Here is a 20,482-nt window from a genome sequence, read left to right on the forward strand (position 1 = left end):
TCACAGCTCACCCTTCCCCCTCCACATAACCTCAAGTCCGTTCTCCAGTAGGTCTGCGTCTTTATTCCTGTCGTACCCCTAGGTTCTTCATGACATTTTTTTCCCTTAAATTCCATATATATGTGTTAGCATACGGTATTTGTCTTTTTCTTTCTGACTTACTTCACTCTGTATGACAGACTCTAGGTCTATCCACCTCATTACAAATAGCTCAATTTCGTTTCTTTTTATGGCTGAGTAATATTCCATTGTATATATGTGCCACATCTTCTTTATCCATTCATCCGATGATGGGCACTTAGGTTCTTTCCATCTCCAGGCTATTGTAAATAGAGCTGCAATGAACATTTTGGTACATGACTCTTTTTGAATTTTGGATTTTTCATATGCCCAGTAGTGGGATTGCTGGGTCATATGGTAGTTCTATTTGCAGTTTTAATGGAAAAGCCTCCCACCCTGGTTTGGCCAACTTTGGGGAAGTGAGAACTGGTTTGATGACTTTGGGGAAGTGAGAAGAAAGGCCAAAGGGAAGCACTTTGACGTGGAGATTTAAGTTCTTTCTGCCGGGGACTCGAGGTGGCCTTGCCAGAGCTGCTTCACCACAACAGCTCTGCAGCTGTGTGGCAGCTGTTCTCTGCTCAGCGAATCTGAGGACAGTGAGGCCCTGTGACCAGGGCTGGGTGACTCTGGGCAGGCCTCTTTTCATTCTGTCCTTGCTTTAGATACTAAACCAAGGACAGGTACCGATACAATAATCTTCACGCTGAACAGGACCTGTGTTTCATCTATGGCTACTTTTTGAACAGTTTAGTCCAGGTTTGTGTGAGTGAATAATCCTCCACAGCCTGCCCAAGCCAGTGGAAGCCTCCACTGCCCTGGGGAATTCATGGCCAACTGTCAGGGTTTTTTTCTGGGGGCGAGGGCTATTTTGACTCCAGACTCTCTCTCTCTCTGGAGGCCTTGATTCAGAAGTCCCTATTGTATGCGCTACTTGGGTGCTGGGTAGCTTCAACATGGCCTCAGTAGGAACAAAGCCAGATAGTCAAGGTGGGTGGTCCATTGGGGGCCACAAATCCATCCATCAAAATTGGCAACTCAGGACAGAGGCCTGAGAGTTTGGGTTAGGGGATGAAGTTTAAAGAAAAAAGTTCTTTCTGATCTGAAATGACATGAATAACTGAGGTACCTATGTCGGAAAGGCGGACATTTCTATGGCAGCAACACAGGTGGCCTGAGTGGGTGAGGTACGTGAGCCACGGTGGAGAGGGGAGGGCAGTTCCTCAAGCCTGCCTCCACTGTCTCAAGCCAGAGCTTCTTGGTTTCCCGGTCAAGGAAGGATGCAGAAGGTCCGTTTGTTTCGTCGTTCTGAGGGCTGGGTGTCTGCCCCGGCAAGTGGCAGCATTTCTGTGCTGAGCATGGCAGCTTCCTCTCTAGAAAGCGCTTCCCTTTTCGGACACGGACACCCTTGTTTTGGAGGGAGGAATAGACCGTAGCTTCTAGAACCAATTTCGATTACATACAGAAAAATGAGCTCAGGGCTGAGAGTGACAAACTACCTGGGGGTAAACTGAAGCCCCCTCCCCATGATATTAGGAACTGCGGGAGAGGGTGGGCTGCACCCTCAGACCCTCCTGCCCGTCCGCCCAGCCTCTGTCAAGTGCCATTTATGACTTGGAAATGCTCCCCGCAGATGGCCTGGGCTGGCATCACCCACTTTCCGGAGGGGGATGCAGTCTCCAGCCGTGGGCCCGGTTCCCCCCCTCACCCCCGCCCCAGGCGGGACGGGTCCTCTCTCCACCCCGGGCGCCTTGCAGCCGGCAGCCCGTGGGTCGGGTGCAGGCGAGGGGGAGGGGTCTCTGCAGAGAGGGGTCCGAGGCCGCCGGCCGGCGGGTGGGAAGAGGCCCTGTGCCAGGACGCCGCAGGCCCGGGGGCTGGGGGCCGGGTGGCTGACGCCGTCGGGGGCGTTCCCAGAAGCCGGGCAGCCGAGGTTTCTCCGCAGCCCCGGGAGGAGCCGGCGGCGGCCACGTGACCCTCCGCGGCGCGGCCGGCGGCCCAGAAATAGCAGCGGCTGCGGATCCGCCCGCGGGCTGAGCGAGGGGAAGGCGGGGACCGGAGGACGCCAGCTGGCGGGGCGCGGCGCGGCGCGGCTCCGGAGGATGCTGAGCCCCTGTCCGGCCCGGCCCCGAGCTCATGATGGCCATCCGGGAGCTCAAAGTCTGTCTCCTCGGGGTAAGTCCTGCGCCGCCATTCGCCGGGGACCCGGGTCCGCGCGCCCCTGGTCGGCGCGCTTCCCTCGTCCCCAACTTCCCCTGCCCACCCCCCGTCCGTGCTCCCCCGTGTCCCCTGCACCCCCTCTCCCGCTCCCCCGGGCCCGCTCCTCGTCAGGCCCTGCTGGTTCCGGGCCCGAACCTGAACGGGAGCTTTCTCGACTCGTCGTCCCTCCGCCGCCGGCCCGCGTCCCCGGAGTTGCTCGGGCCGGGCCGGGCGCCCGGGACCCCTCCGCGGGGACAGGAGCCGCGGCCCTCATCTCTGAGGGCTTTCTCCTTCGCCTTTAAGTTACTCAGCCAAGGCGCCGACTCTTTTTGCCTCCCTGGGCCAACTGGTTTATTTACTTGTTTAAAAAGAAAGCCCAGCTCAGGGTGAGAAAATGCGCTAGGGGATGACCCGGCGGGAAGGTGAAGAGAGAACGGATGGTAGAAAACCGCGCCTAGGAAACTTTTAGTGCCGCGGATAAAGGCAGGATGAGAGAGTCCTCCCCTGTCCCCACTTCCCCTCCCGAAGTGGGTCCTTCTGAGCCCGAAGAAACTTGGAAGAAGCCAGAAACAAAGACAGACACAAACACCCAAGTGGTGCGGACCTGTCAGATGGCACTGGACAGGCCCCTGGGGACCGCCCAGGGGATTCAGATAGTGTTAAGGGTCTCCTCCTCTTGGGTGCGCATATCAAATTCCAGAATTACTTCTTTGAGAAGAGCTGGTTTGAAGCCCTGTTTTCAGCAGCTTTTGATAGGAATGCCTAGTGTTCTGCCGACCTGGTCGCCCAAGAAAACCATTTCTGAAAAAAGCAGCAAAGGTTGGACTAACTGGTCTGTCAAGACGGATGTGCAGAAGTAGATAATGAAGAAATGGTTCTAGGTTAGGACTGGGTTGTCGCAGACCAAGGGGCTGTCTGGGCTCCCTCTAGGCTCTTCTGGAACCTGGGGCAGAACGATGCTTTTGGCTGTCTCCTCTCACTGTTCTTTGCTGGAACCCCCATTTACAGTAGGTCTTCGGTTGGCCTCAAATTCCAGGGGGTCAGGCAAAGGCCCCCCCCTTCCCTGTGACCCTCCCCCTGCCTGCTCTGCCAAGGACTGGATTTGGATGGGATGCTGTTCTGGCCTTCCTCTGCTGACCTTTATCGGTGTTGCAGGGGTAGGTTGCACCGTCTGCCAGGCTCTCTAACATAAGCCAGACATAAATTCCAGGAATCGCATGCTTTCCTTGTGAGGAATCATTTCAGCCTCAAGGAAGCCCTTCAAAGACTCAGAAGGAACGTCGGATCCCAAGGAATCAAGAGGCAGCTTTGACGTGTGTTGTGTGTGTCAGGATTGGCTTTGGGAATAAATGAAGTCGGAAGTGACTTACCTGTCCCACCGCATGAATTATTTGCAATTTTGCTACTTAGGGGTGAGTCTGTTTCCTTCTACAAGGAACTGATCAGGTAGAAAGAGCCCTTTACCCGGAGGCAGCAAGCCTGGGTTCTCATTCTCTCCCATTCATTGGCTGTGGTGTTTTGGACGAGTACCTTAGTTGCATCGTCTGTGAAATGGACATAATAGCATCTTCCCTTTTAAGGCAGAGGACCATAGCAGATGATCGCCTAAGATACATGGTACCATTTCCTGCTACCCTGTGATTCCAAGCCTGGGAGATGAGAAAGCTGGAGGAACTCCCTATACTTTTTGTCTTATCACTAAGAATGGAACGCACTCATTCAGTGATTTCCTGGAGACAGTGCCTCTCCTTGTTTGCTGGTCCTTTGCAGTGGCTCAGTTGGTAGGAGGTTGGGCTTGGAAGGGAAGAACGGTCCCAAAGCAGAGCAAGAAGATGTTTCTGAGCAGATGGAGACCTTGAAGCTCCAATCCTATCACACCATATCCATGGCCTTCTTTTTCTGAGAGTGGCTCTAGGTTTTAGTCTTGCTTAGGTCGGAAGACATCTTATCTGATATCTTTGAAAGGGCCAGTGATCTTTTTATCACACTGAGTAATGTGTCTTAAGTTCCCCCCATTTGGCTGGTCCTGTCCTGGGCAAGATGTGTGTGACAGGGTATGTTCTCAGCTGCTCCTCCAAACAGGGCGATGCTCTGGGTGAGACAGCACTTGGGTGAGGCTACAGCCATTCTAACTGCTGGGTCTGCTCTCTTGATTTGGGAGAGATAGGCCTGTGGATCCGCGGCTGGAAGAGGGAATCAGTGCCAAACCCAGCGTCCTCTCAAAATTTTAAGAGGCGTCCCGGCTCCTTTGTTCTTTGTGTGGGAGGCCTGTTTTTTCTGGATGAAGTCTTGCATGCAGCCAGCCCTCAGCTTCCTGTTTTTAGCCATCGCCCCACCTCCCTGAAATCTCAGTCTGACCCAGGCCCTAGCAGCCATGCCCACTGTGGGTGTCACTGTCTGTTGGGCCCCGCTGAAAAGGTGATGGGAATGAGGACCACTTGGCTGCAGCCTTGCTCGCTCACTGGAGAGGCTGAGGGGCTGGTCCTTCTGTGCCTGGTCATTGTCCCTGTTCCTCAGTGATTACTTGGGGATGTGCTTCCCATTTAAGGCACATGGTTGTGTTTGGCACAGGCGGTGCAGGCTTTCCTCCCTCTCCTCGAGGGGCTGGAGGTTCCCCACCGGAGGATCATATGCAGAAGGTGGCAGTGGAGTGGGCCAGGTGGCATGTACCTGTGCCTTTCAGAACCCTGATGTTAGACGTGTCTGATCTTATTTCTTTTGGTGAGTGCTCTCAGATGGAACCACAGCCATCTGTGGAACATTCCCTGAATGCTTTGTGCTAGCGCAGGGTTTATTTAGCCTACCTGTTAGAGATTTTTGACCCTTGCTGCTTTCATGGGTGGACTTTGTCGTGTTTCTCCCAAGCCTTCGTGAATGCCCTTTCCTGGGATAAGCTGGGCTGTCGTGGAAGTGAGCCGGGCGGGAGGGTGTTGACGGGGGTCTGCGTTGGACTCTTCAGACACGTGAGTCTCATTCTTGCCAATAAAGTGCCAATCATCCTGCTTTGTGAATCTCAGCTAGTATTATGAAACATGTAGCTTAAAAACAACTCCATTAAAAACAGCAAAGTATGTTAAAAAAAACACAAAAACTAACAAAAACAATATTGAGGCAGCAGCTGTTCCAACCCCAAAGGTGGAATGCTTCCCAGTATGCATTTTTAAAACACATCACCACGTGGCAGAAAGTGAGAGGAGGGAGAGGAGGGGAAGGAGGTGGGGGAGGGGCGGGGAGAGGAGGGGGAGAGGGGGAGGGAGAGAAGGAGGAAAGGATATTTCTTGTCTTTTATTATTTCCTCTGGGTGTGTACACTTAAAAACTGCTTCCGAATGGAATCCCTGAGAGATTTATATTTGGACTTCGGTTGTCTTGACGACAGTTTAGAGATCTCTGCCACTTCCTCCACAGCTGAGTGGCATGGTTAAGAGGCCACCGTCAGGGCCTTGGTGAGGCCTCTCCTCTGGCCTCTGTTAGAATCTGCTTAGTGCTTCATCACAGAGCAGTCCAGTCCCTAGGATGTGCTGTGACATGTGGGCAGTGGGGACTTCTAGCCTGTCCGGACCTTCACGAGAAAGGGCTGTGGGACCCCCGAAGACCCATGAGGCTGCTCACAGCCAGCAGATCGGCCCGAGCTGTGGACGCCGGCACAGCCGGCTGAATGAGGGTGAGCGCTCCTTACCAAAAGTGTTCCATAAGGTTATGTGAATCGTGGGGTCCTTGTGGAAGGAACAATGCATAGGATGGGGAAGCGCAGCCCAGGCAGCCATCAGCATTGCTGTCCAAGCCTGAGATTCTGTTAACATACTCATTTTTGAGGGGCTTCCCTGGTGGTGCAGTGGTTAAAAATCCACCTGCCAATGCAGGGGACACAGGTTCAAGCCATGGTCCGGGAAGATCCCACATGCCGCGGAGCGACTAAGCCCGTGTGCCACAACTGTTGAGCCTGCGCTCTAGAGCCCGTGAGCCACAACTACTGAGCCCACGAGCCTAGAGCCCGTGCCCTGCAACAAGAGAAGCCACCTCAATGAGAAGCCCACGCACCGCAATGAAGAGTAGCCCCTGCTCACTGCAACTAAAGAAAGCCCGTGGGCAGCAACGAAGACCCAATGCAGCCAAAAATAAATAAATAAAATTTAAATAAAATTAAAGAAGAAAACACATACGCTTTTTTTTTTTTCTTTCCCAGAAACTAGCATTTCTTTTTGCAGGGAAAGTGGGGAGGGGAGTGGGGGGATGCAGAGAGGCTAGGAACTTACAGTAATTCGTTTCTTACCTGATTCCTCTATTAAATTGAACCCCTGTGGAAAGTGTGGTTTAGCGTTGGTGACTCTGGGATGAGAATAAATATCCACGATAGAGTGGGACGTCTCCCAGCAGGGCCCAGCGCGTAGTGACACTGAGCCCCCGAGCCGGGCTGCTGGGCTCCACCAGGCCCTCGTTCCTCTTCTGCTCAGGGTCAGTATGGCCGCATCTCACCCTGAGCCCAGCGTGTGCATCAGTCATTTGTGAAGCATTTTCAAACTTCTATGGTCCCTCCCCAGCCCTTGTCTGTAGCTCTCAGGCGTGCTGCCCCACCTCTACCGCTGCCCAGTGTCCCTGTTTCAGTGAGTGTGTTGTATCCCCCAGATCTGCTCCAAGGCTCTGGCCGTTGGAAAACAGAAAACTTTACATTTTAAGGTGCCAGGACATGAAAAGATTTTGAGGTCACGCATTAGAACAGGTCTTCAAATTCAGTTGTGTCCAACAGGTTAGACTAATTTCGGTGCTTCCGTGTCTGTACATACTACACTTTCATTTGTCTTAGTTTTTATAATTTGTCATATGTGTCGGAAATTGGAATAGACTTTCCTTCACTCAGTCATTCACTGATAATCGAGCACTTTTTTCATGCCGGGAGCTTGGGCGGCTGCAGGTGGACAGGACAGCCACGATCCCTGTCTTCAAGGCACTCTGCCTTTCCCACGGCATGGACACAATGACATGTGAACTAAATGACATCACCAGTACTCACCGCGGAGCCACGCCCAATAGAAGTAACAGAGTAGGATGACAATAAATATTGACTGTCGTCCATCTTATCAGGTGTGACGACAGGTGAGGGACAAAAAGGTTTTGCTCAAGATCTGTCTTGAGTACCTGCGGTGGATAAGGTGCTGTGTCAGCTCTACTGGAGGTGGAAAGTCGGGAGGCTGGGTTCTAGTCACACTTGTGGTGGAGAGGCTCCTGGTTGGGCAGGTAAGACAGGAGCCAGCATCCGTGGCCGTGGTGACAAGAAGGATGCTGGAGGTGTCACGTGGTGCCATGGGAGACATGCAGGTTATGTTAAGTGCAGTGGGGGGCTGGGAACTGAGCCATCTGGAAGGTCTCCTGGCATGGGAAGGATTTGCACAGGGCTTCAAAGGACACGTAGGGCTTGGACAGGGAAGGAAAGGTGGGCATGGACCCCAGGACTGGGAGAGCAGGCTCTGGATCTCACACTATTTTCTGGAAGGCTGAGGTGGTAGGAGGGTGTGGGGAGGTGATGAGCACCGCCTCCCACTCCAAGGCTGACGGCTCTCTTGCTGACCCCACAGCCTCTAGCAGGGGGTCTTTTATTTTAACTCCCCTTTCCTGTTTTATTTTGAAAAACATCAAACTTACAAAGCAGTTGAAAGAGCAGTAGAACGAATGTCTATAGCCTTCTCACCTGGAGTCAGAAGGGATGACTTTTTGTCACTCTTGCTTTCCTCTCTCTAGTACACAAAAAATACTGGCTTTTCCCCCTGAACCATCTGAAAGTGAGTTGCAGACATCATGACACTTCACCCCTACAGTCTTCAGTGTGTATCTTTTAGGGACAAGGACATTCTCCCCCCACACAGCTGTAACATCACCATCTCACCTCTGACGTTGAACACAGCAATAGTGTCAGTCGTATAGTTCACGTCCAGGATGCAGTCAGGGATCACATGTTACATTTGCTTCTCACAGCTGCTTCTTATCTAAACATCTCTCATCTAAAACCCTTCCTCTCTTTTTTTTTTCCACCACGACATTTGTGTTTTTGAAGAATCCGGACAGTTGTCCTGTAGAAAGTCCTAGCATCTCGATGTGTCTGCTTCCTCGTTGCTTCTTCTGGGTTAAGTGGTGGGAAGACAGCCTAGGTGATGTTGAATGGTTGTATTTTTTTCTGTGCTCATATGGAAATAACTCTTTCTCATTAACCTCTATGGCACTCCTTCAAAAAATACTCCTGGCCTCTATGAGCAACGGGCAGTGGTGTGTCTGAACAAAACCAAGGGCCTTGATCATGTGGGTCGGACGCTTTAGCAGGGACTGAAGGTGCACAACTGAAATCAACTCGGGGTGAATGAGATGCTGAGCTCACCCACCTACCCATCTGCTCGTCCACCTCCCACCCCCGGGGCTCCCGCAGCCCTTCCTGGGCTCTGGGTCCTGACTTTCCACAGAGCACTGACCACTTTCTGACAAACCACATGATTTATTTTCCCCACCTAATTGCTAAAGCAGCTGACAGTTGCAGGTGTCCTGAGGAGTTTGTCGGCAGAAATAAAGAAAACAAAAGCGGGATTTAACATTGGGGTCCCGGAGTGAGCTTCTCCTTGCGGAACCTTCTGTCTTGAGTCTTTTTCTGATGATTTCCTTGCTCCTGATGCCCCAGCCCTGCTCTGAATTCTCTGGAGGTGAGGACTGTGCTTCTGCTCACTCAGGATTTAGCCTGGGCTACTCTCAGTTTCCCTAGAGGTGCCCAGATGACCCGGGTTATCAGAAAACTGGGCCCTGGAGAGAAGCGGAACCTAGGGGAGGTCACTTCCCTCCTATTTACTCTTCTTTGAGCAAGATGCCGGGAAGCTGGATGCCTTTGTATCAACAGTATGCGTTTTTCTGGAAGAAACAGGTACCTGAATTCTTTAGAATTACTTCCTTTCTGCCCTCGTGGAATCACTGTTCTAACTAGGACCTGCAAATAAAATGCATCGTCCTAAAAGGTGCCTCTACCCCAGCCTGCCCTGGAAGGGGAGGAGAGAAAAGGGATGGAGGGAAGGAGAGGTTATGCGGGGGTGGGTGGGTTGGAGAAGACAAGGGAAGGGGAAAGAAGTCTGTGTGAGGGAGAGAGAGGGAGAATGACAAGCGCACATACACACAGAGACACACACACAGACACACACACTCACAGACACACACACACACACAGACACACACACACACACACACACACACACACACACACGGTATCACATAAAGCTTGCCCTCTGCTGGCAGGGGAAAAGAGCAAAGCCTCCCTCCCTCCCTGTATCAAACAATTGGCCAGGGCATTTACATTTGCAGCAAGCTTGATTAAGAAACTCTTTTTAAAAAAAAAAAAAATCTCATAGCATCAATACTTCACAGACATCTTTTATTTGGGGAGGTAAGATATTTTCTAAACTTTTCATAACAAACTTCTGAAAAGCTATTTTTTTTCATTATCCATGCTCACCTTAATTAGATTTTGAACCTAATGATGAGGCGGGGGAAAGGATTAAGGAGTAAAATGATGGACGTCGATTTGGATTTGAGATGGCAAAGGCTAGGGATACAGGATGGCGCCTTAAACCTTGTTTCTTTATAATGACACGTAACTGTACCAACTTGCTGTTGTCCTGTTTCCTCGGGTGAGTTGGAAATCCTGCAGCTGTGAAGACAGCATCCTGCCTGCCCTTCTGCACCTCGCAGCTCACCTCCTCATGGTTTTTCTTCCTCTGTCTTTTGTTTTATGTTCAGCCGGCTCCTTTATTTTATGGTCAACATCCAGCCCACCGTCCTGCTCCAGAGTTTTCCTGCTGTCTCTGTTCTTTCAGCCCCACATTCTTCCATTGTTTTGTTTCCTTTTTCTCTCCCCTTCTAGTCAGTGAATCATCAGTCTGTCCTTTAAAGAGACACCTGGGGCTTGGCTGTTAGAGGAAAATGTTTCTGACTCTGCTTTCCATCCCTCCCTTCCCCACTGAGTGGGGAATGTGCTGAGCCCCAGTGCTTGACCTTTCCTTCTACTGCCAGTGTAGACCAGAAACCCGGCCAGACTTACCCTGTGGGGAGTAACGAAGGCCTTTCATGAATCTTCTTATTTTAGTGTAAAATAAAACAACAAAAAGGCGTCTGTATAAAGTAAATTAGGATTTCACTAATGGGTCGTGTGCTGTAGGGATGAAGAGAGACCCTTACCGGGTGTGTGCATGACTGCCATGTGGGCAGGTGTAATGACTTCCCGCGGGGGTGTGGGGTCTGTCCTTGGGTTTCCAGCCCAGCAGGGCCCTTGGGCTGATAGGGCGGGAAGCGGGAGGTGAAGTAACAGCACCAGGAGACCCCTGGGATGTCACATGGTGCTCAATGGCCAGGTAAGGGGGTGGAGTTTGGGCATGGCTGGTGGAGGGGGGGCTGTAGGTGTCTGAGGATGAGGCTGGGTGCAGAGGAGGGACCGAGAGTGGCCCTGTTTACACCGAGCAGAGACAGGAAAAGGTTCCGAAAGGGCTCGAATGCACGTCCAAGTGGTTATGCGGGTGCACCTGGGCCTGATTCGTGCTCATAAATAACTTATTCTTTCTCGTTTGCTTCTGTGCGTTGGTTTATTTAGTGAGCCTGCATTACTAGTGTAATTAACTTAAAACATGTAAAAAGTTACTGCAGGACCCGGGGAGATGTTTGCTGGGTAGAGATCGTTTGGTTGTTGCTGGAAATAACGGGTTCACCGATATAAAATTGGAAGGTAATTTGGATGCAACATTGTAAAATCAACTATATACTTCAGTTTAAAAAAAAAGAAAAAGAAAGTAAATTTGGGTTGTTATTCAGGCTCCTGTTCCACAGCCGTGGCAGGGGCGGTGGGGTGGGCAGGGGCATTCCGGGTGTGGTCAGTGGCCCCCCGTTTGGCTTCCCCACCTGTCCCTGATCTAGGGTTTCTCCAAATGGGTCTGGGAGTGGCGTGGGCCTGCCGATCTGTCCTGTGGGATCTGCAGGTTGTCTGTGCCTGTTCATTTCTATGCTGCTCTTTTAAAGGTAAATAAAATTACGTCTGGATCTTCCAGGTGATCCTCCTGTAACAAAACTATAGCAACTTTAATGTCCGTTAAAACTGGCCAAGGAGAGGAGAACCCAGGCAGAGTCAGCACAGATACCGCGTTGGGGCCACCTGATGACCAAGCAGTTCCGGAGCAGGTGCCTCAGGTATTGATGGACCTGCTCCGGGGTTGGGCACAGCAGGCAGCGGAGTGGACCCACTGTCCCTGACCTCACGGAGCCTACATCCTAGGAGTGACCGTGATTGAGAGCTCTGGGTCCCTGATGTGACGGATGGTGACAGGCGCCCTGCAGAGAAAGCCAGGATGGGCCAGGTGGGCCCACCCCCTACTTGGAGCTGCACCCTCCCCTGCACTTGGAGGGTGCAGCTCCAAGTAGGGGCTTGAGAAAGTCCTCGCCAAGACAGCCTTTAAGTAAACACAGAGACCATATTCTTGAGCCGGCTGGGCCCTCCTGGCAGAGGGAACCCCACGCTGGGGTGGGAGCAGCAGGCTGGCCAGTGTGGCTGGAACAGTGACCAGTGGGAAGAGGGCAGAAGTGGGGTTGGGGGCCTGTTAATTGGGGTTTCGCAGGCCGGTGTGGGAACTGTGGCGTCTCCTGGGAATCCAGCGGGGGCCATGGAAGGTTTTTGTGCAGTGACAGTGATCTGGCTCGTCCATCATGGTGGTCAGCCTAGCGGCCACATGGAGGGTAGACCACTGGAGGATGCATGCAGGGGAGCCTGTGGCAGGCTGTGACCTTGGTCGTGAGCAGGGTCCCGATCGGGCTGTTTGGAAGGAAGAACTGACAAGCTTTGCTGACAGATGTTGTGTGCAATGCAAGGGAAGTAACCCATCCCGGGCACAGGGTGATGGAGCACTCTGACCTTGGGACTGACCACAGCCCTGAACTGTTTTTCTTCAGCAAGCAACACCATCCATCGTATTAGGTTAATGTTCATTTGAATGGCACCGGTCTGATAGTTTAATTTGTATTTAATTAATGCATTTATCTTTATTTTATAGCTCTAGAATAACAAAAACAGTTTGTGTGTACTTTTACTATTTGTATACAGTATATTTACACAACAAGTAATATCTGCGTTGGGTCCCTGGGGTTGCTTTTCTCTTTAAAAGAGCTTATAGAGGGCTTCCCTGGTGGCGCAGTGGTTGGGAGTCCGCCTGCCGATGCAGGGGACGCAGGTTCGTGCCCGGGTCCGGGAAGATCCCACATGCCGTGGAGCGGCTGGGCCCATGAGCCATGGCCGCTGAGCCTGCGCGTCCGGAGCCTGTGCTCCGCAACGGGAGAGGCCACAGCGGTGAGATGCCCGCGTACCGCAAAAAAAAAAAAAAAAAAAAATTTTCAAAAAAGAGCTTATAGAACCTTAACAGGGCCTGAGAAGCATGGCCCTGAGAATATTTTGTAAAGAAAGACGTCTGTGTAAAAAGATGAGTTGTAAAATTTTAAAAAAATAAATAAGGTAAAAAGATGGGTTGTATTCTTTCTAGACCTCCACCTCAGGTTAGGCTAATCTTAGTAAGACAACTAGTAGAATATTTTTTTCAATAAGAATAGAAATATTTTTGAAGTTTTTGCTAAAGTTATAATTGATGTAATTTACTGATTTGAATATGTTGGTGTGAATTGCATTACTGCACATTTCACTCCCATCAGCCCTGTGCTTCCGTTTTGGTAGTCATAGTTATTGTGTCACAGCTAACCATGTACACACCCTTATTCTTGCTTGCGAGCAATGTAGTTACAGATGCTCTGCTGGGGTCTTCTCCTTATGTCCTTGACTTCTTTCTTATTAAAAATTTCCATGGGTAAAAGAAAAACAGTAACTATAAACTCACCAGCGCTGTAATAATTTGTAGTTGCCCCCAGCCCTAATCACAGCAACAGTGACAGCAGTAACAGTTGAGAAGGAATTGAAGCAAAACCTTATTCTGTTCTTTCTCAATCAGGAAAGTGCTTCAGAATGCCTTTTATGAAGAGGGATGTCTTGAAATCACTCTAGTTTATGAGTATCCCTGTAATCAAGACAGCTGACACCTACTGAGTGTAACTCACATACCGGACACCATGCTGTTTCAGTTTTCCACTGCTTTGTGACAAGCCACCCCAAACTTAGTGCTTAAAGTAACAGTTTATTTTTCCTTCTCACTATTTAAAAAATAGTTCAGCAATTTGAACCAGGTTTGAAGTACTTCCCTGGAAGAAAAAGGCAGGGTCCTGGCCAGGCTTGGGGAGGTGTGATGGAGGGGCCTGTATTAGCCGTGAAGAGGCAAAGTGCTGTATCAGCTGGGAGTCTGGGACGCATCCAGGACACCACCATGCACGGTGACAGTGACACAGACGTCCCCTCTGCTTGCTTAGCACCTTGCAGGGGCAGCGTGGGGTCCGTAAGTTGTCGCATTGAGTCCTCGGACCACCCTGTGTGGGGGCCCCTGTCTCTGGTTTGTGGTATGAGAGGAGCCTTGGCAGGTCCCAGGGCTGTGTGTGCGGAGCGGCCTTGAGCTTGGCTTTATCTGTTGCCCATTTTCCAGCTCATGTGCAGGAAGCCCTGACTTCCAGGCCTTTTTTCCTTCGCTCCCTCAGGGGATCCGTGTTAAGCGCTGTAACTGGGTTCAGGAAATGTCAGGTTGCAAACTGTGGTCCATCATGACGGCCCACCTGCTGGATGGCGGGCCTGCAGGTGTTAAGAGTTTCTAAGGCTGCAGTTGAACTGTCAGGGCGGCTGGACGGGCCTCTTGCCAGCGGAGCACAGTGGATGGTGGGTCACCCTTGGGCCGGCAGACGTGGGTGCTTACTCCGGCTTTGGCACTTCCTAGCTCGATTCCCCTGGCAAATCACATAACTGCCTGGGTCCAGTTCCCTCCTTTGTAAAATGCTGACAGTTTGCACAGACATCCCCTCTAACCCTGCCTGGCGTGTCATATGGGAATATGCTCTTACCTCTTCTTCCCCAAACCATTTTACACCCTGAGAATCTCAAGGCTTAAGAGAGTTTAAGTAGGTTCTTTCCACAAGAGAATCTCCAGTTTAGAAGTTTTCTTTACTCTGCTTAGCTAAGGGATCTGGCAAAGCATAGGTGGTAAGTAATAGCTTTTGATTTACTGTGTTACACTTCAGAATTTCATTCCTTTCATGAATTTGAACAAATTTCTAACCTACTCTTTAAAATTTTTTTTTTATAAATTTGATGGTATAAGGTGTAGGCATGTTACTTTGATACACTTATGTGTTGTAACACGATTGCCAGTGTAGTCGTATAAATATTTGTCACATTGCATAATTATAGTACAATTTTTGTATTCATTATACTGTGCCTTAGATCTCTATGCCTTATGTACTCCTTGTTACGAGTTTGTGCCCTGAACAATAGCAGTCTTATCCCTCCGACCCCCAATCCCCTGGTCGCCACCATTTTACTGTCTGTTTTTTACAGGTTTAACTTTTTTAGATTCGACATATAAGTGGTATCACCCAGTACTTGTCTTTCTCTGTCTGACTTACCTCAGGTAGCATCACGTGCTCAAGGTCCATCCGTGTTGTCACAGATGGGAGGATGTCTTCCTTTCTCATGGCTGAATAATACTCTGTCGTGTGGATGTACCACATCTTTTTTATCCATTCATTCGCTGATGAGCGTTTGGCTTGTTTCCATATCTGGGCTATTGTGGATAATATTGTGGTTAACAAGGGAGTGCAGATATCTCGTTGAAATCCTGTTTTCATTTCCTTTGGGTATAAACCCAGAAATGGAATTGGGAGGTCATATGGTAGCTCTATTTTTAATGTTTTGAGGAACATTGAGAAACGCTGTTTTCCATAGCGTTGGATCAATGTACATTCCTGCCACAGTGCACAAGCGTTCCCTTTGTACTGCATTCTCACCAGAACCTGTTGTCTTCTTGGTGATGGCCATTCTAACAGGTATAAGGTGATATCTCATGGTGATGTAACATATTCTTTACATTAAAAAAATTTTTTTTAACGTTTAAAAAAATTATTATTTTTAAAAATTTTGGCTGCACCGGTCTTAGTTGTGGCATTCAGTATCTTTAATTGTGGCATGTGGTCTCTTTTCAGTTGCAGCATGCATGTGGGATCTAGTTCCCAGACCAGGGATCAAACCTGGGCCCCCTGCATAGGGAGTGTGGAGTCTTACCCACTGGACTACTAGGGAAGTCCCTCTTTACATTTTTATACTGAAGTATAATATTAATGCAAAAAAGTGCACAAATTTTAATATAGTGCACACTGGATTTTTACAAATTGAACAAACCTATGTAAATGTCCAGATCAAAAACCAGAATATTCCTATTAAGTGTTTAGGATATGATTTTCTGCAACTTTACCAACACTGAATATCACCAGAACTTTTTATCTTCACTAATATTATAGATTAAAAATGATAATCTGTTCTAATTTGATTTCATTAATTATGAATGACTGAGTTCATCTTTCATATGTTTATTGACTTACTGTATTTTTTGTTACCTACACATTCACATCATTTACCTAATTTTTATTGGGTTGTTTTTCTTATTGATTTGTGAGAACTCTTTGTATATTAAGAAACCAAATCCTGGCCTCTCTCACATTCTGAGATGGCCCACACTCTGTCTGTGGAGTGTGTTTCTCTGTAAAGAAATCCACCTCTTACCTATCAAAAAAAAAAAAGAAACCAAATCCTTTGTCGTTTGTATTGTACAAACTTTTCTTCAGTTTGTTACTTTCTAGTTTACCTTTTTACTGAATTAAAAAAATCATATCAATATTTAAAAATCTTTATTTAGTCAAATATATCAGTCTTTTCCTTTATGGTTTTGTTGTCTATGTCTTGCTTAGAAAGTCCTTCCACATTCTAGTATTATAAAATTTTTTACCTATATTTTAATTTTGCTCTTGTACTTTCATAGTGTCTTAAAATTTTTTTTAATTAAAAAAAATTTTTTTTGGTCATGTGGCATTTATTTTGGTACAAAGAGCCAGGCTGGGATTCAAGTTTTTTGTTTTTGTTTTTTCTTCACTCCAAATATCTAGGTAGTTGTTTTAATACTGTTTATTGATTAAGTCTTCATTATTTACTGATCTGTTAGGTTATTTTTATCATAAATGAAATCTCCATGTGTATTTGGGTCTGTTTCTGGACTCTATATTGTTCTATTAAAAATACACTGATTTCTGAATCCATCAGATTCAGGAAAGTTTAGAAATAGCATGAAGGAATCACTTTTGGGGACTGAATGGTTCAGGGGGCCTTGGACACTCAGGGCTGCAATTTGGATCTAGTTCGTTGGTTTGCTCATGGAACCACTATTAACGTGTACGAACTTCGTAGGGACAAGTGTATTGAGAGTTTCGTTCGCCTGTGACAATGTCCATTTTAGCGAGAATGATAATCTGGAACACTGCATATATTGAATTCATTCAGTGGTTACTGGAAGGTGCTTTAATGAATGAAAAATTTGAGGGTGGCTAAAGGGAAAGAGTGATGTTGTGAGCTGAACTTAGCTGGGTGGTACCTGGCTCTGAAGTGCGATGGCTTCTGTGTTTGGACCAGTTGTAGAAAAATAAGCAGGTGGAGTGGTGAGTTACAGTTTCCACCATCTACAGCACTTGGGTGTTTTCCGTGCTGTGAATCTTTATATTTTTCCCCTTCAGTGTGAGTGGGATTACTTCCATTGGAGTTAGTCCAGAAAGTGCTATGTCAGTGGGAAGTGTGAGTCTAAAAGTGAGGGATACATCGAGCTTAACGTGTAACACAGTCCATTTAAAATGATCCTAGGGCTTCCCTGGTGGCGCAGTGGTTGAGGGTCCGCCTGCTGATGCAGGGAACACGGGTTCGTGCCCCGGTCCGGGAGGATCCCACATGCCGCGGAGCGGCTGGGCCCGTGAGCCATGGCCGCTGAGCCTGCGCGTCCGGAGCCTGTGCTCTGCAACAGGAGAGGCCACAGCAGTGAGAGGCCCGCGTACCGAAAAAAAAAAGATCCTAGATCCTGGGTTCTTCATCTCCCCCAAATAGTGAGCAGGGCTGGAGTTCTTCTTCGTGACAAATTAATGCTTTCTGATGCCTGTAGCTCTGGACTGTAGGGCATATGCTCCGGTCAGGGAAGCGATGACCCCACATCACGGCGGGTCCAGCACTGCTTGTTGCCAGTCAGGTGGGGCAGAGGCTGCTTCCAGGAGGACGCACTTCAGTATTGAGGGCGAATCCAGAGGCACAGGTTCGCCTTCTTTCTAGGAGAATTCTGATTCCTCCTTTCCTCATGGAGTCCCAACCCGAACCCCAGCCTCCCATTTTCCTGGGCCGTCATCACTTCCAGGAGTCGCCCAGGAGGGGTGTGGACAGGCTGCCGCCTGCCTTCCAGTTCACGGCCTCTGCTCCTGCCCTGGCGGGCCAATCCGCGTTCCCTCAGGCGCTGTGTCCCAGCCCCTCTGCCGCCAGCCTCTCCTCTGTCTTCAGGCTCACCTTCCCTCCCGTGAACCCTCACACGTGAATCCACGCACGTGACATGACTGGTGAAATTTCACGCGTGTGAAACAGGCTTATCGCTCTGTGACGGAACTCACTTTAGCTGGAATGTTAATTGCCCGTCATTCTCAAATATCACAGGATGGAAGACTTGCTTGGCTTAGTTTCAGATCAAACGTAGGGAGAGAACGATTCTCAGAGCACCTGAAAAGTGCCTGAGGAAAGAGCTGCTTCTCCTCTTGAACTAAACTGAATTTTGTCTGGAGTTGGGTGCAGTGTCCAGTCTGAGTTGTATAAGCCATGGAATTAGATGCAGGGAATGTGGTCGATGCTTGTCTTTTATTTTAGGAAATTCCTTGTAGCATTACTTTCAGAGGGAAGCAGATCCTGCCTTCTGAATAGAGGCGAAAAAGGCCAAGAACCTCTTTGGTAGCTTGGTCACGGGCAGGTGACCTAGTTCGACCAGCCTGGGGCCTGCGCCCTGGCCCTTGCCCAGCAGCCGCGATGGCAGTGACCTTGCAGGCGGCTGTGGGGAGCCGTGCCTGGCAGACTTCCCCGGCCCGCCTGATGTCCTGGTGTGATTTCGGCTGCGACCGCAGCTCTCCAGCTTCCTGAAAATCCTCGGTTAATTGGTACGACTCACCCCACCCCCCAGTTGTGCTCTTAGGTGCTGAGGGTTCAATGGACACACCCCTCACCTAATGCCTCGTCAGCCCAGGCCCGCCTACACCCTCTCTCTCGTTTTTTAGCTCGAATTAATTCATTTTCCTCGGGCCCTCAACCCAGCTCCGAGCATTCTGCTGTTTATTGTGCCTTTTTGTTTCCAGGCCGACATCTTTTCAGGAAATCTCTTTTAGCTTGAATGCCCTGCGTGGAGCCCTGGCCGGAACCGCAGGTGTGGTGAGGTTGTCGGCATCAGAGCCGGGTTGGCAGACTGCAGGTGTGGACGACTAGGTCCTATCGAGTGAAGGTCATGAGCACACGACACCTCCCTGGCCTTGGCTCCCAGCGGCTCTGTGGGCCTGTGCAGGCCACGTAAGGAGCGGGGTGAGGGGCCAGCCAGCTGACGACGTGCAGGGCTCAGGGCCTGAAGGCCGCACAGCAGACCCGACCTCAGTGACTAATGCAGGGGAGATGGAAGACACAGCTATGGGTGACAGAAGGGGCACCGGGAGGCGGTCCTCGGCTCTGGCCCCTGGAAGCTCCCTGGGGTGGGGACTGCTCTGTGTTCTTGGGCTCTGGGACCGAGTCACCATGCAGGGACGGACTCCCCAGGTGATGCCAAGGCTGTCTCATCTGTGTGCCAGGTGTGTTGTGTGTGATTTTATTCTAGCAAAATCTATTTCTTCTTTTGAGAAGGGGCCCTTTTTCCCACTCTTTACCGTCTTGATGTAGAGAGTAAATAGCATCTTCTCTGTCACTATTGAAACTTTTAATTTTGATTCTGGACTCTAGACCCTAAACCTAGAACTGAAGCTCTAGAAGCTTGCTACCCACCGTTGTCACTACTCTGTCCCCCTGTCGGGACTGCAGAGGACAGGAGCTGGCCCGGGGCCTCCAAGCAGGTGACGCTCAGTGATGCTGGAGGTGAGGGAGCCTTCTCTGTGACTGAGGGGGGTCCCTCTTGTTCATTTATTGATTGTTAGAGCTGAAATTTCCCGATGTGTGTGGATTTGTATTTGTTCATTTGTAAATTCCTTGACAACTCAGAACATCAAAATGGTGGCATTCATCCTGGGAATTTTTGGTAAATATTTGCTGATGGTGTTAACATGATATCAGGTGTCTAAAGCCAATTCAGCAAATGTTAATAATTAGATTTGCCAAAGACAACAGAAGTCTTAAGTGGGTTATGCTTTCAGCTTCTAAAAAGCCTTCAGACTATTACAGTGGTGATAATTTTGCTTGAAAATGGTGTATAATTTGTGTTAGAATACACAAATGTATATTAAAAGCACAGTACTGTTTTATGTGAACTTCCAAGTTTTCCCCTAAGACTAAAAAGTAGTGCTTTGAGATGTTGGGTAAGAGGGACAGGGGCTCATTATTTTTGTTTTAAAATCTGTGTTGTCTCTAGTTTACTCTTTCAAATGTCTATTAAAATGTATTACCTGTCTGCACTTATGCATGTTTTATATGCCAATTGTAAGGATGGATCAATGGATTTATGTGTCTAGCAGAAGGTCGGTTAGTTGGTTTTGAATGGTTTGCCAAGGTGACACTGTCAGTTTTATGACTTTTCATAGATGATGGATTCTGCTCCTGTGACAACGCCACGCACATAAAAATTCCAATCAAACGCCATAAAAAGCGCAGTTCCATGTGCCAGTTTAATTCTGTCGCAGAGCTGGCAATGCCATCTGTTTCAATCTAAGGTTAGCCCCAGTCCTGCCTCTGTAGCAGGTGATCACACAAACACCTAGTTTCCTAATACATGTAATATAATGAAAATATATAGCATAGAAAATAATGGATGTATAGCATAGGTCATTTCAATCTGAAAGTGTATTTATGTTGGTTGTAGTTGAGGCTGAGTGGGAGGTAGAGTGTAGCGTCCGTAATTCAGGATGGCGAGGGTCATGCTGGTCACTTGTGCTGACAGTCTGTTGCCCCTCTACTGCTCGGTATCGGGTGGGTAAACACTGCTGTTAATTACGTGCTGCTCCTAAGGGGCAGATGTCTGTCGTTCTCGACTGCAGCTCTTCACCAAAAA

General features: G+C 49.1%; 1 protein-coding gene across 13 annotated transcripts in view; it reads left to right on the forward strand.

Annotated features, from left to right (window-relative positions):
• Positions 1-1,952: 1,952 nt before the first annotated feature.
• The window catches only part of RAB31 (RAB31, member RAS oncogene family), a 111,801-nt gene continuing 93,271 nt past the window's right edge, over positions 1,953-20,482 (forward strand). For 3 of the 13 annotated variants that reach the window (XM_032602763.1, XM_032602764.1, XM_032602762.1), the window contains exon 1: positions 2,019-2,229. In XM_032602763.1, coding sequence (XP_032458654.1) covers positions 2,191-2,229 — 39 coding nt within the window. In that variant the 5' untranslated portion in view covers positions 2,019-2,190. Of the gene's footprint in view, positions 2,230-20,482 lie in introns of all 13 variants that reach the window. The other 10 variants (XM_032602758.1, XM_032602756.1, XM_032602755.1 and 7 more) reach the window with 10 other exon arrangements.

This window comes from Phocoena sinus, chromosome 14 (genome assembly GCF_008692025.1).
Source record: "Phocoena sinus isolate mPhoSin1 chromosome 14, mPhoSin1.pri, whole genome shotgun sequence".
NCBI lineage: Eukaryota > Metazoa > Chordata > Mammalia > Artiodactyla > Phocoenidae > Phocoena > Phocoena sinus.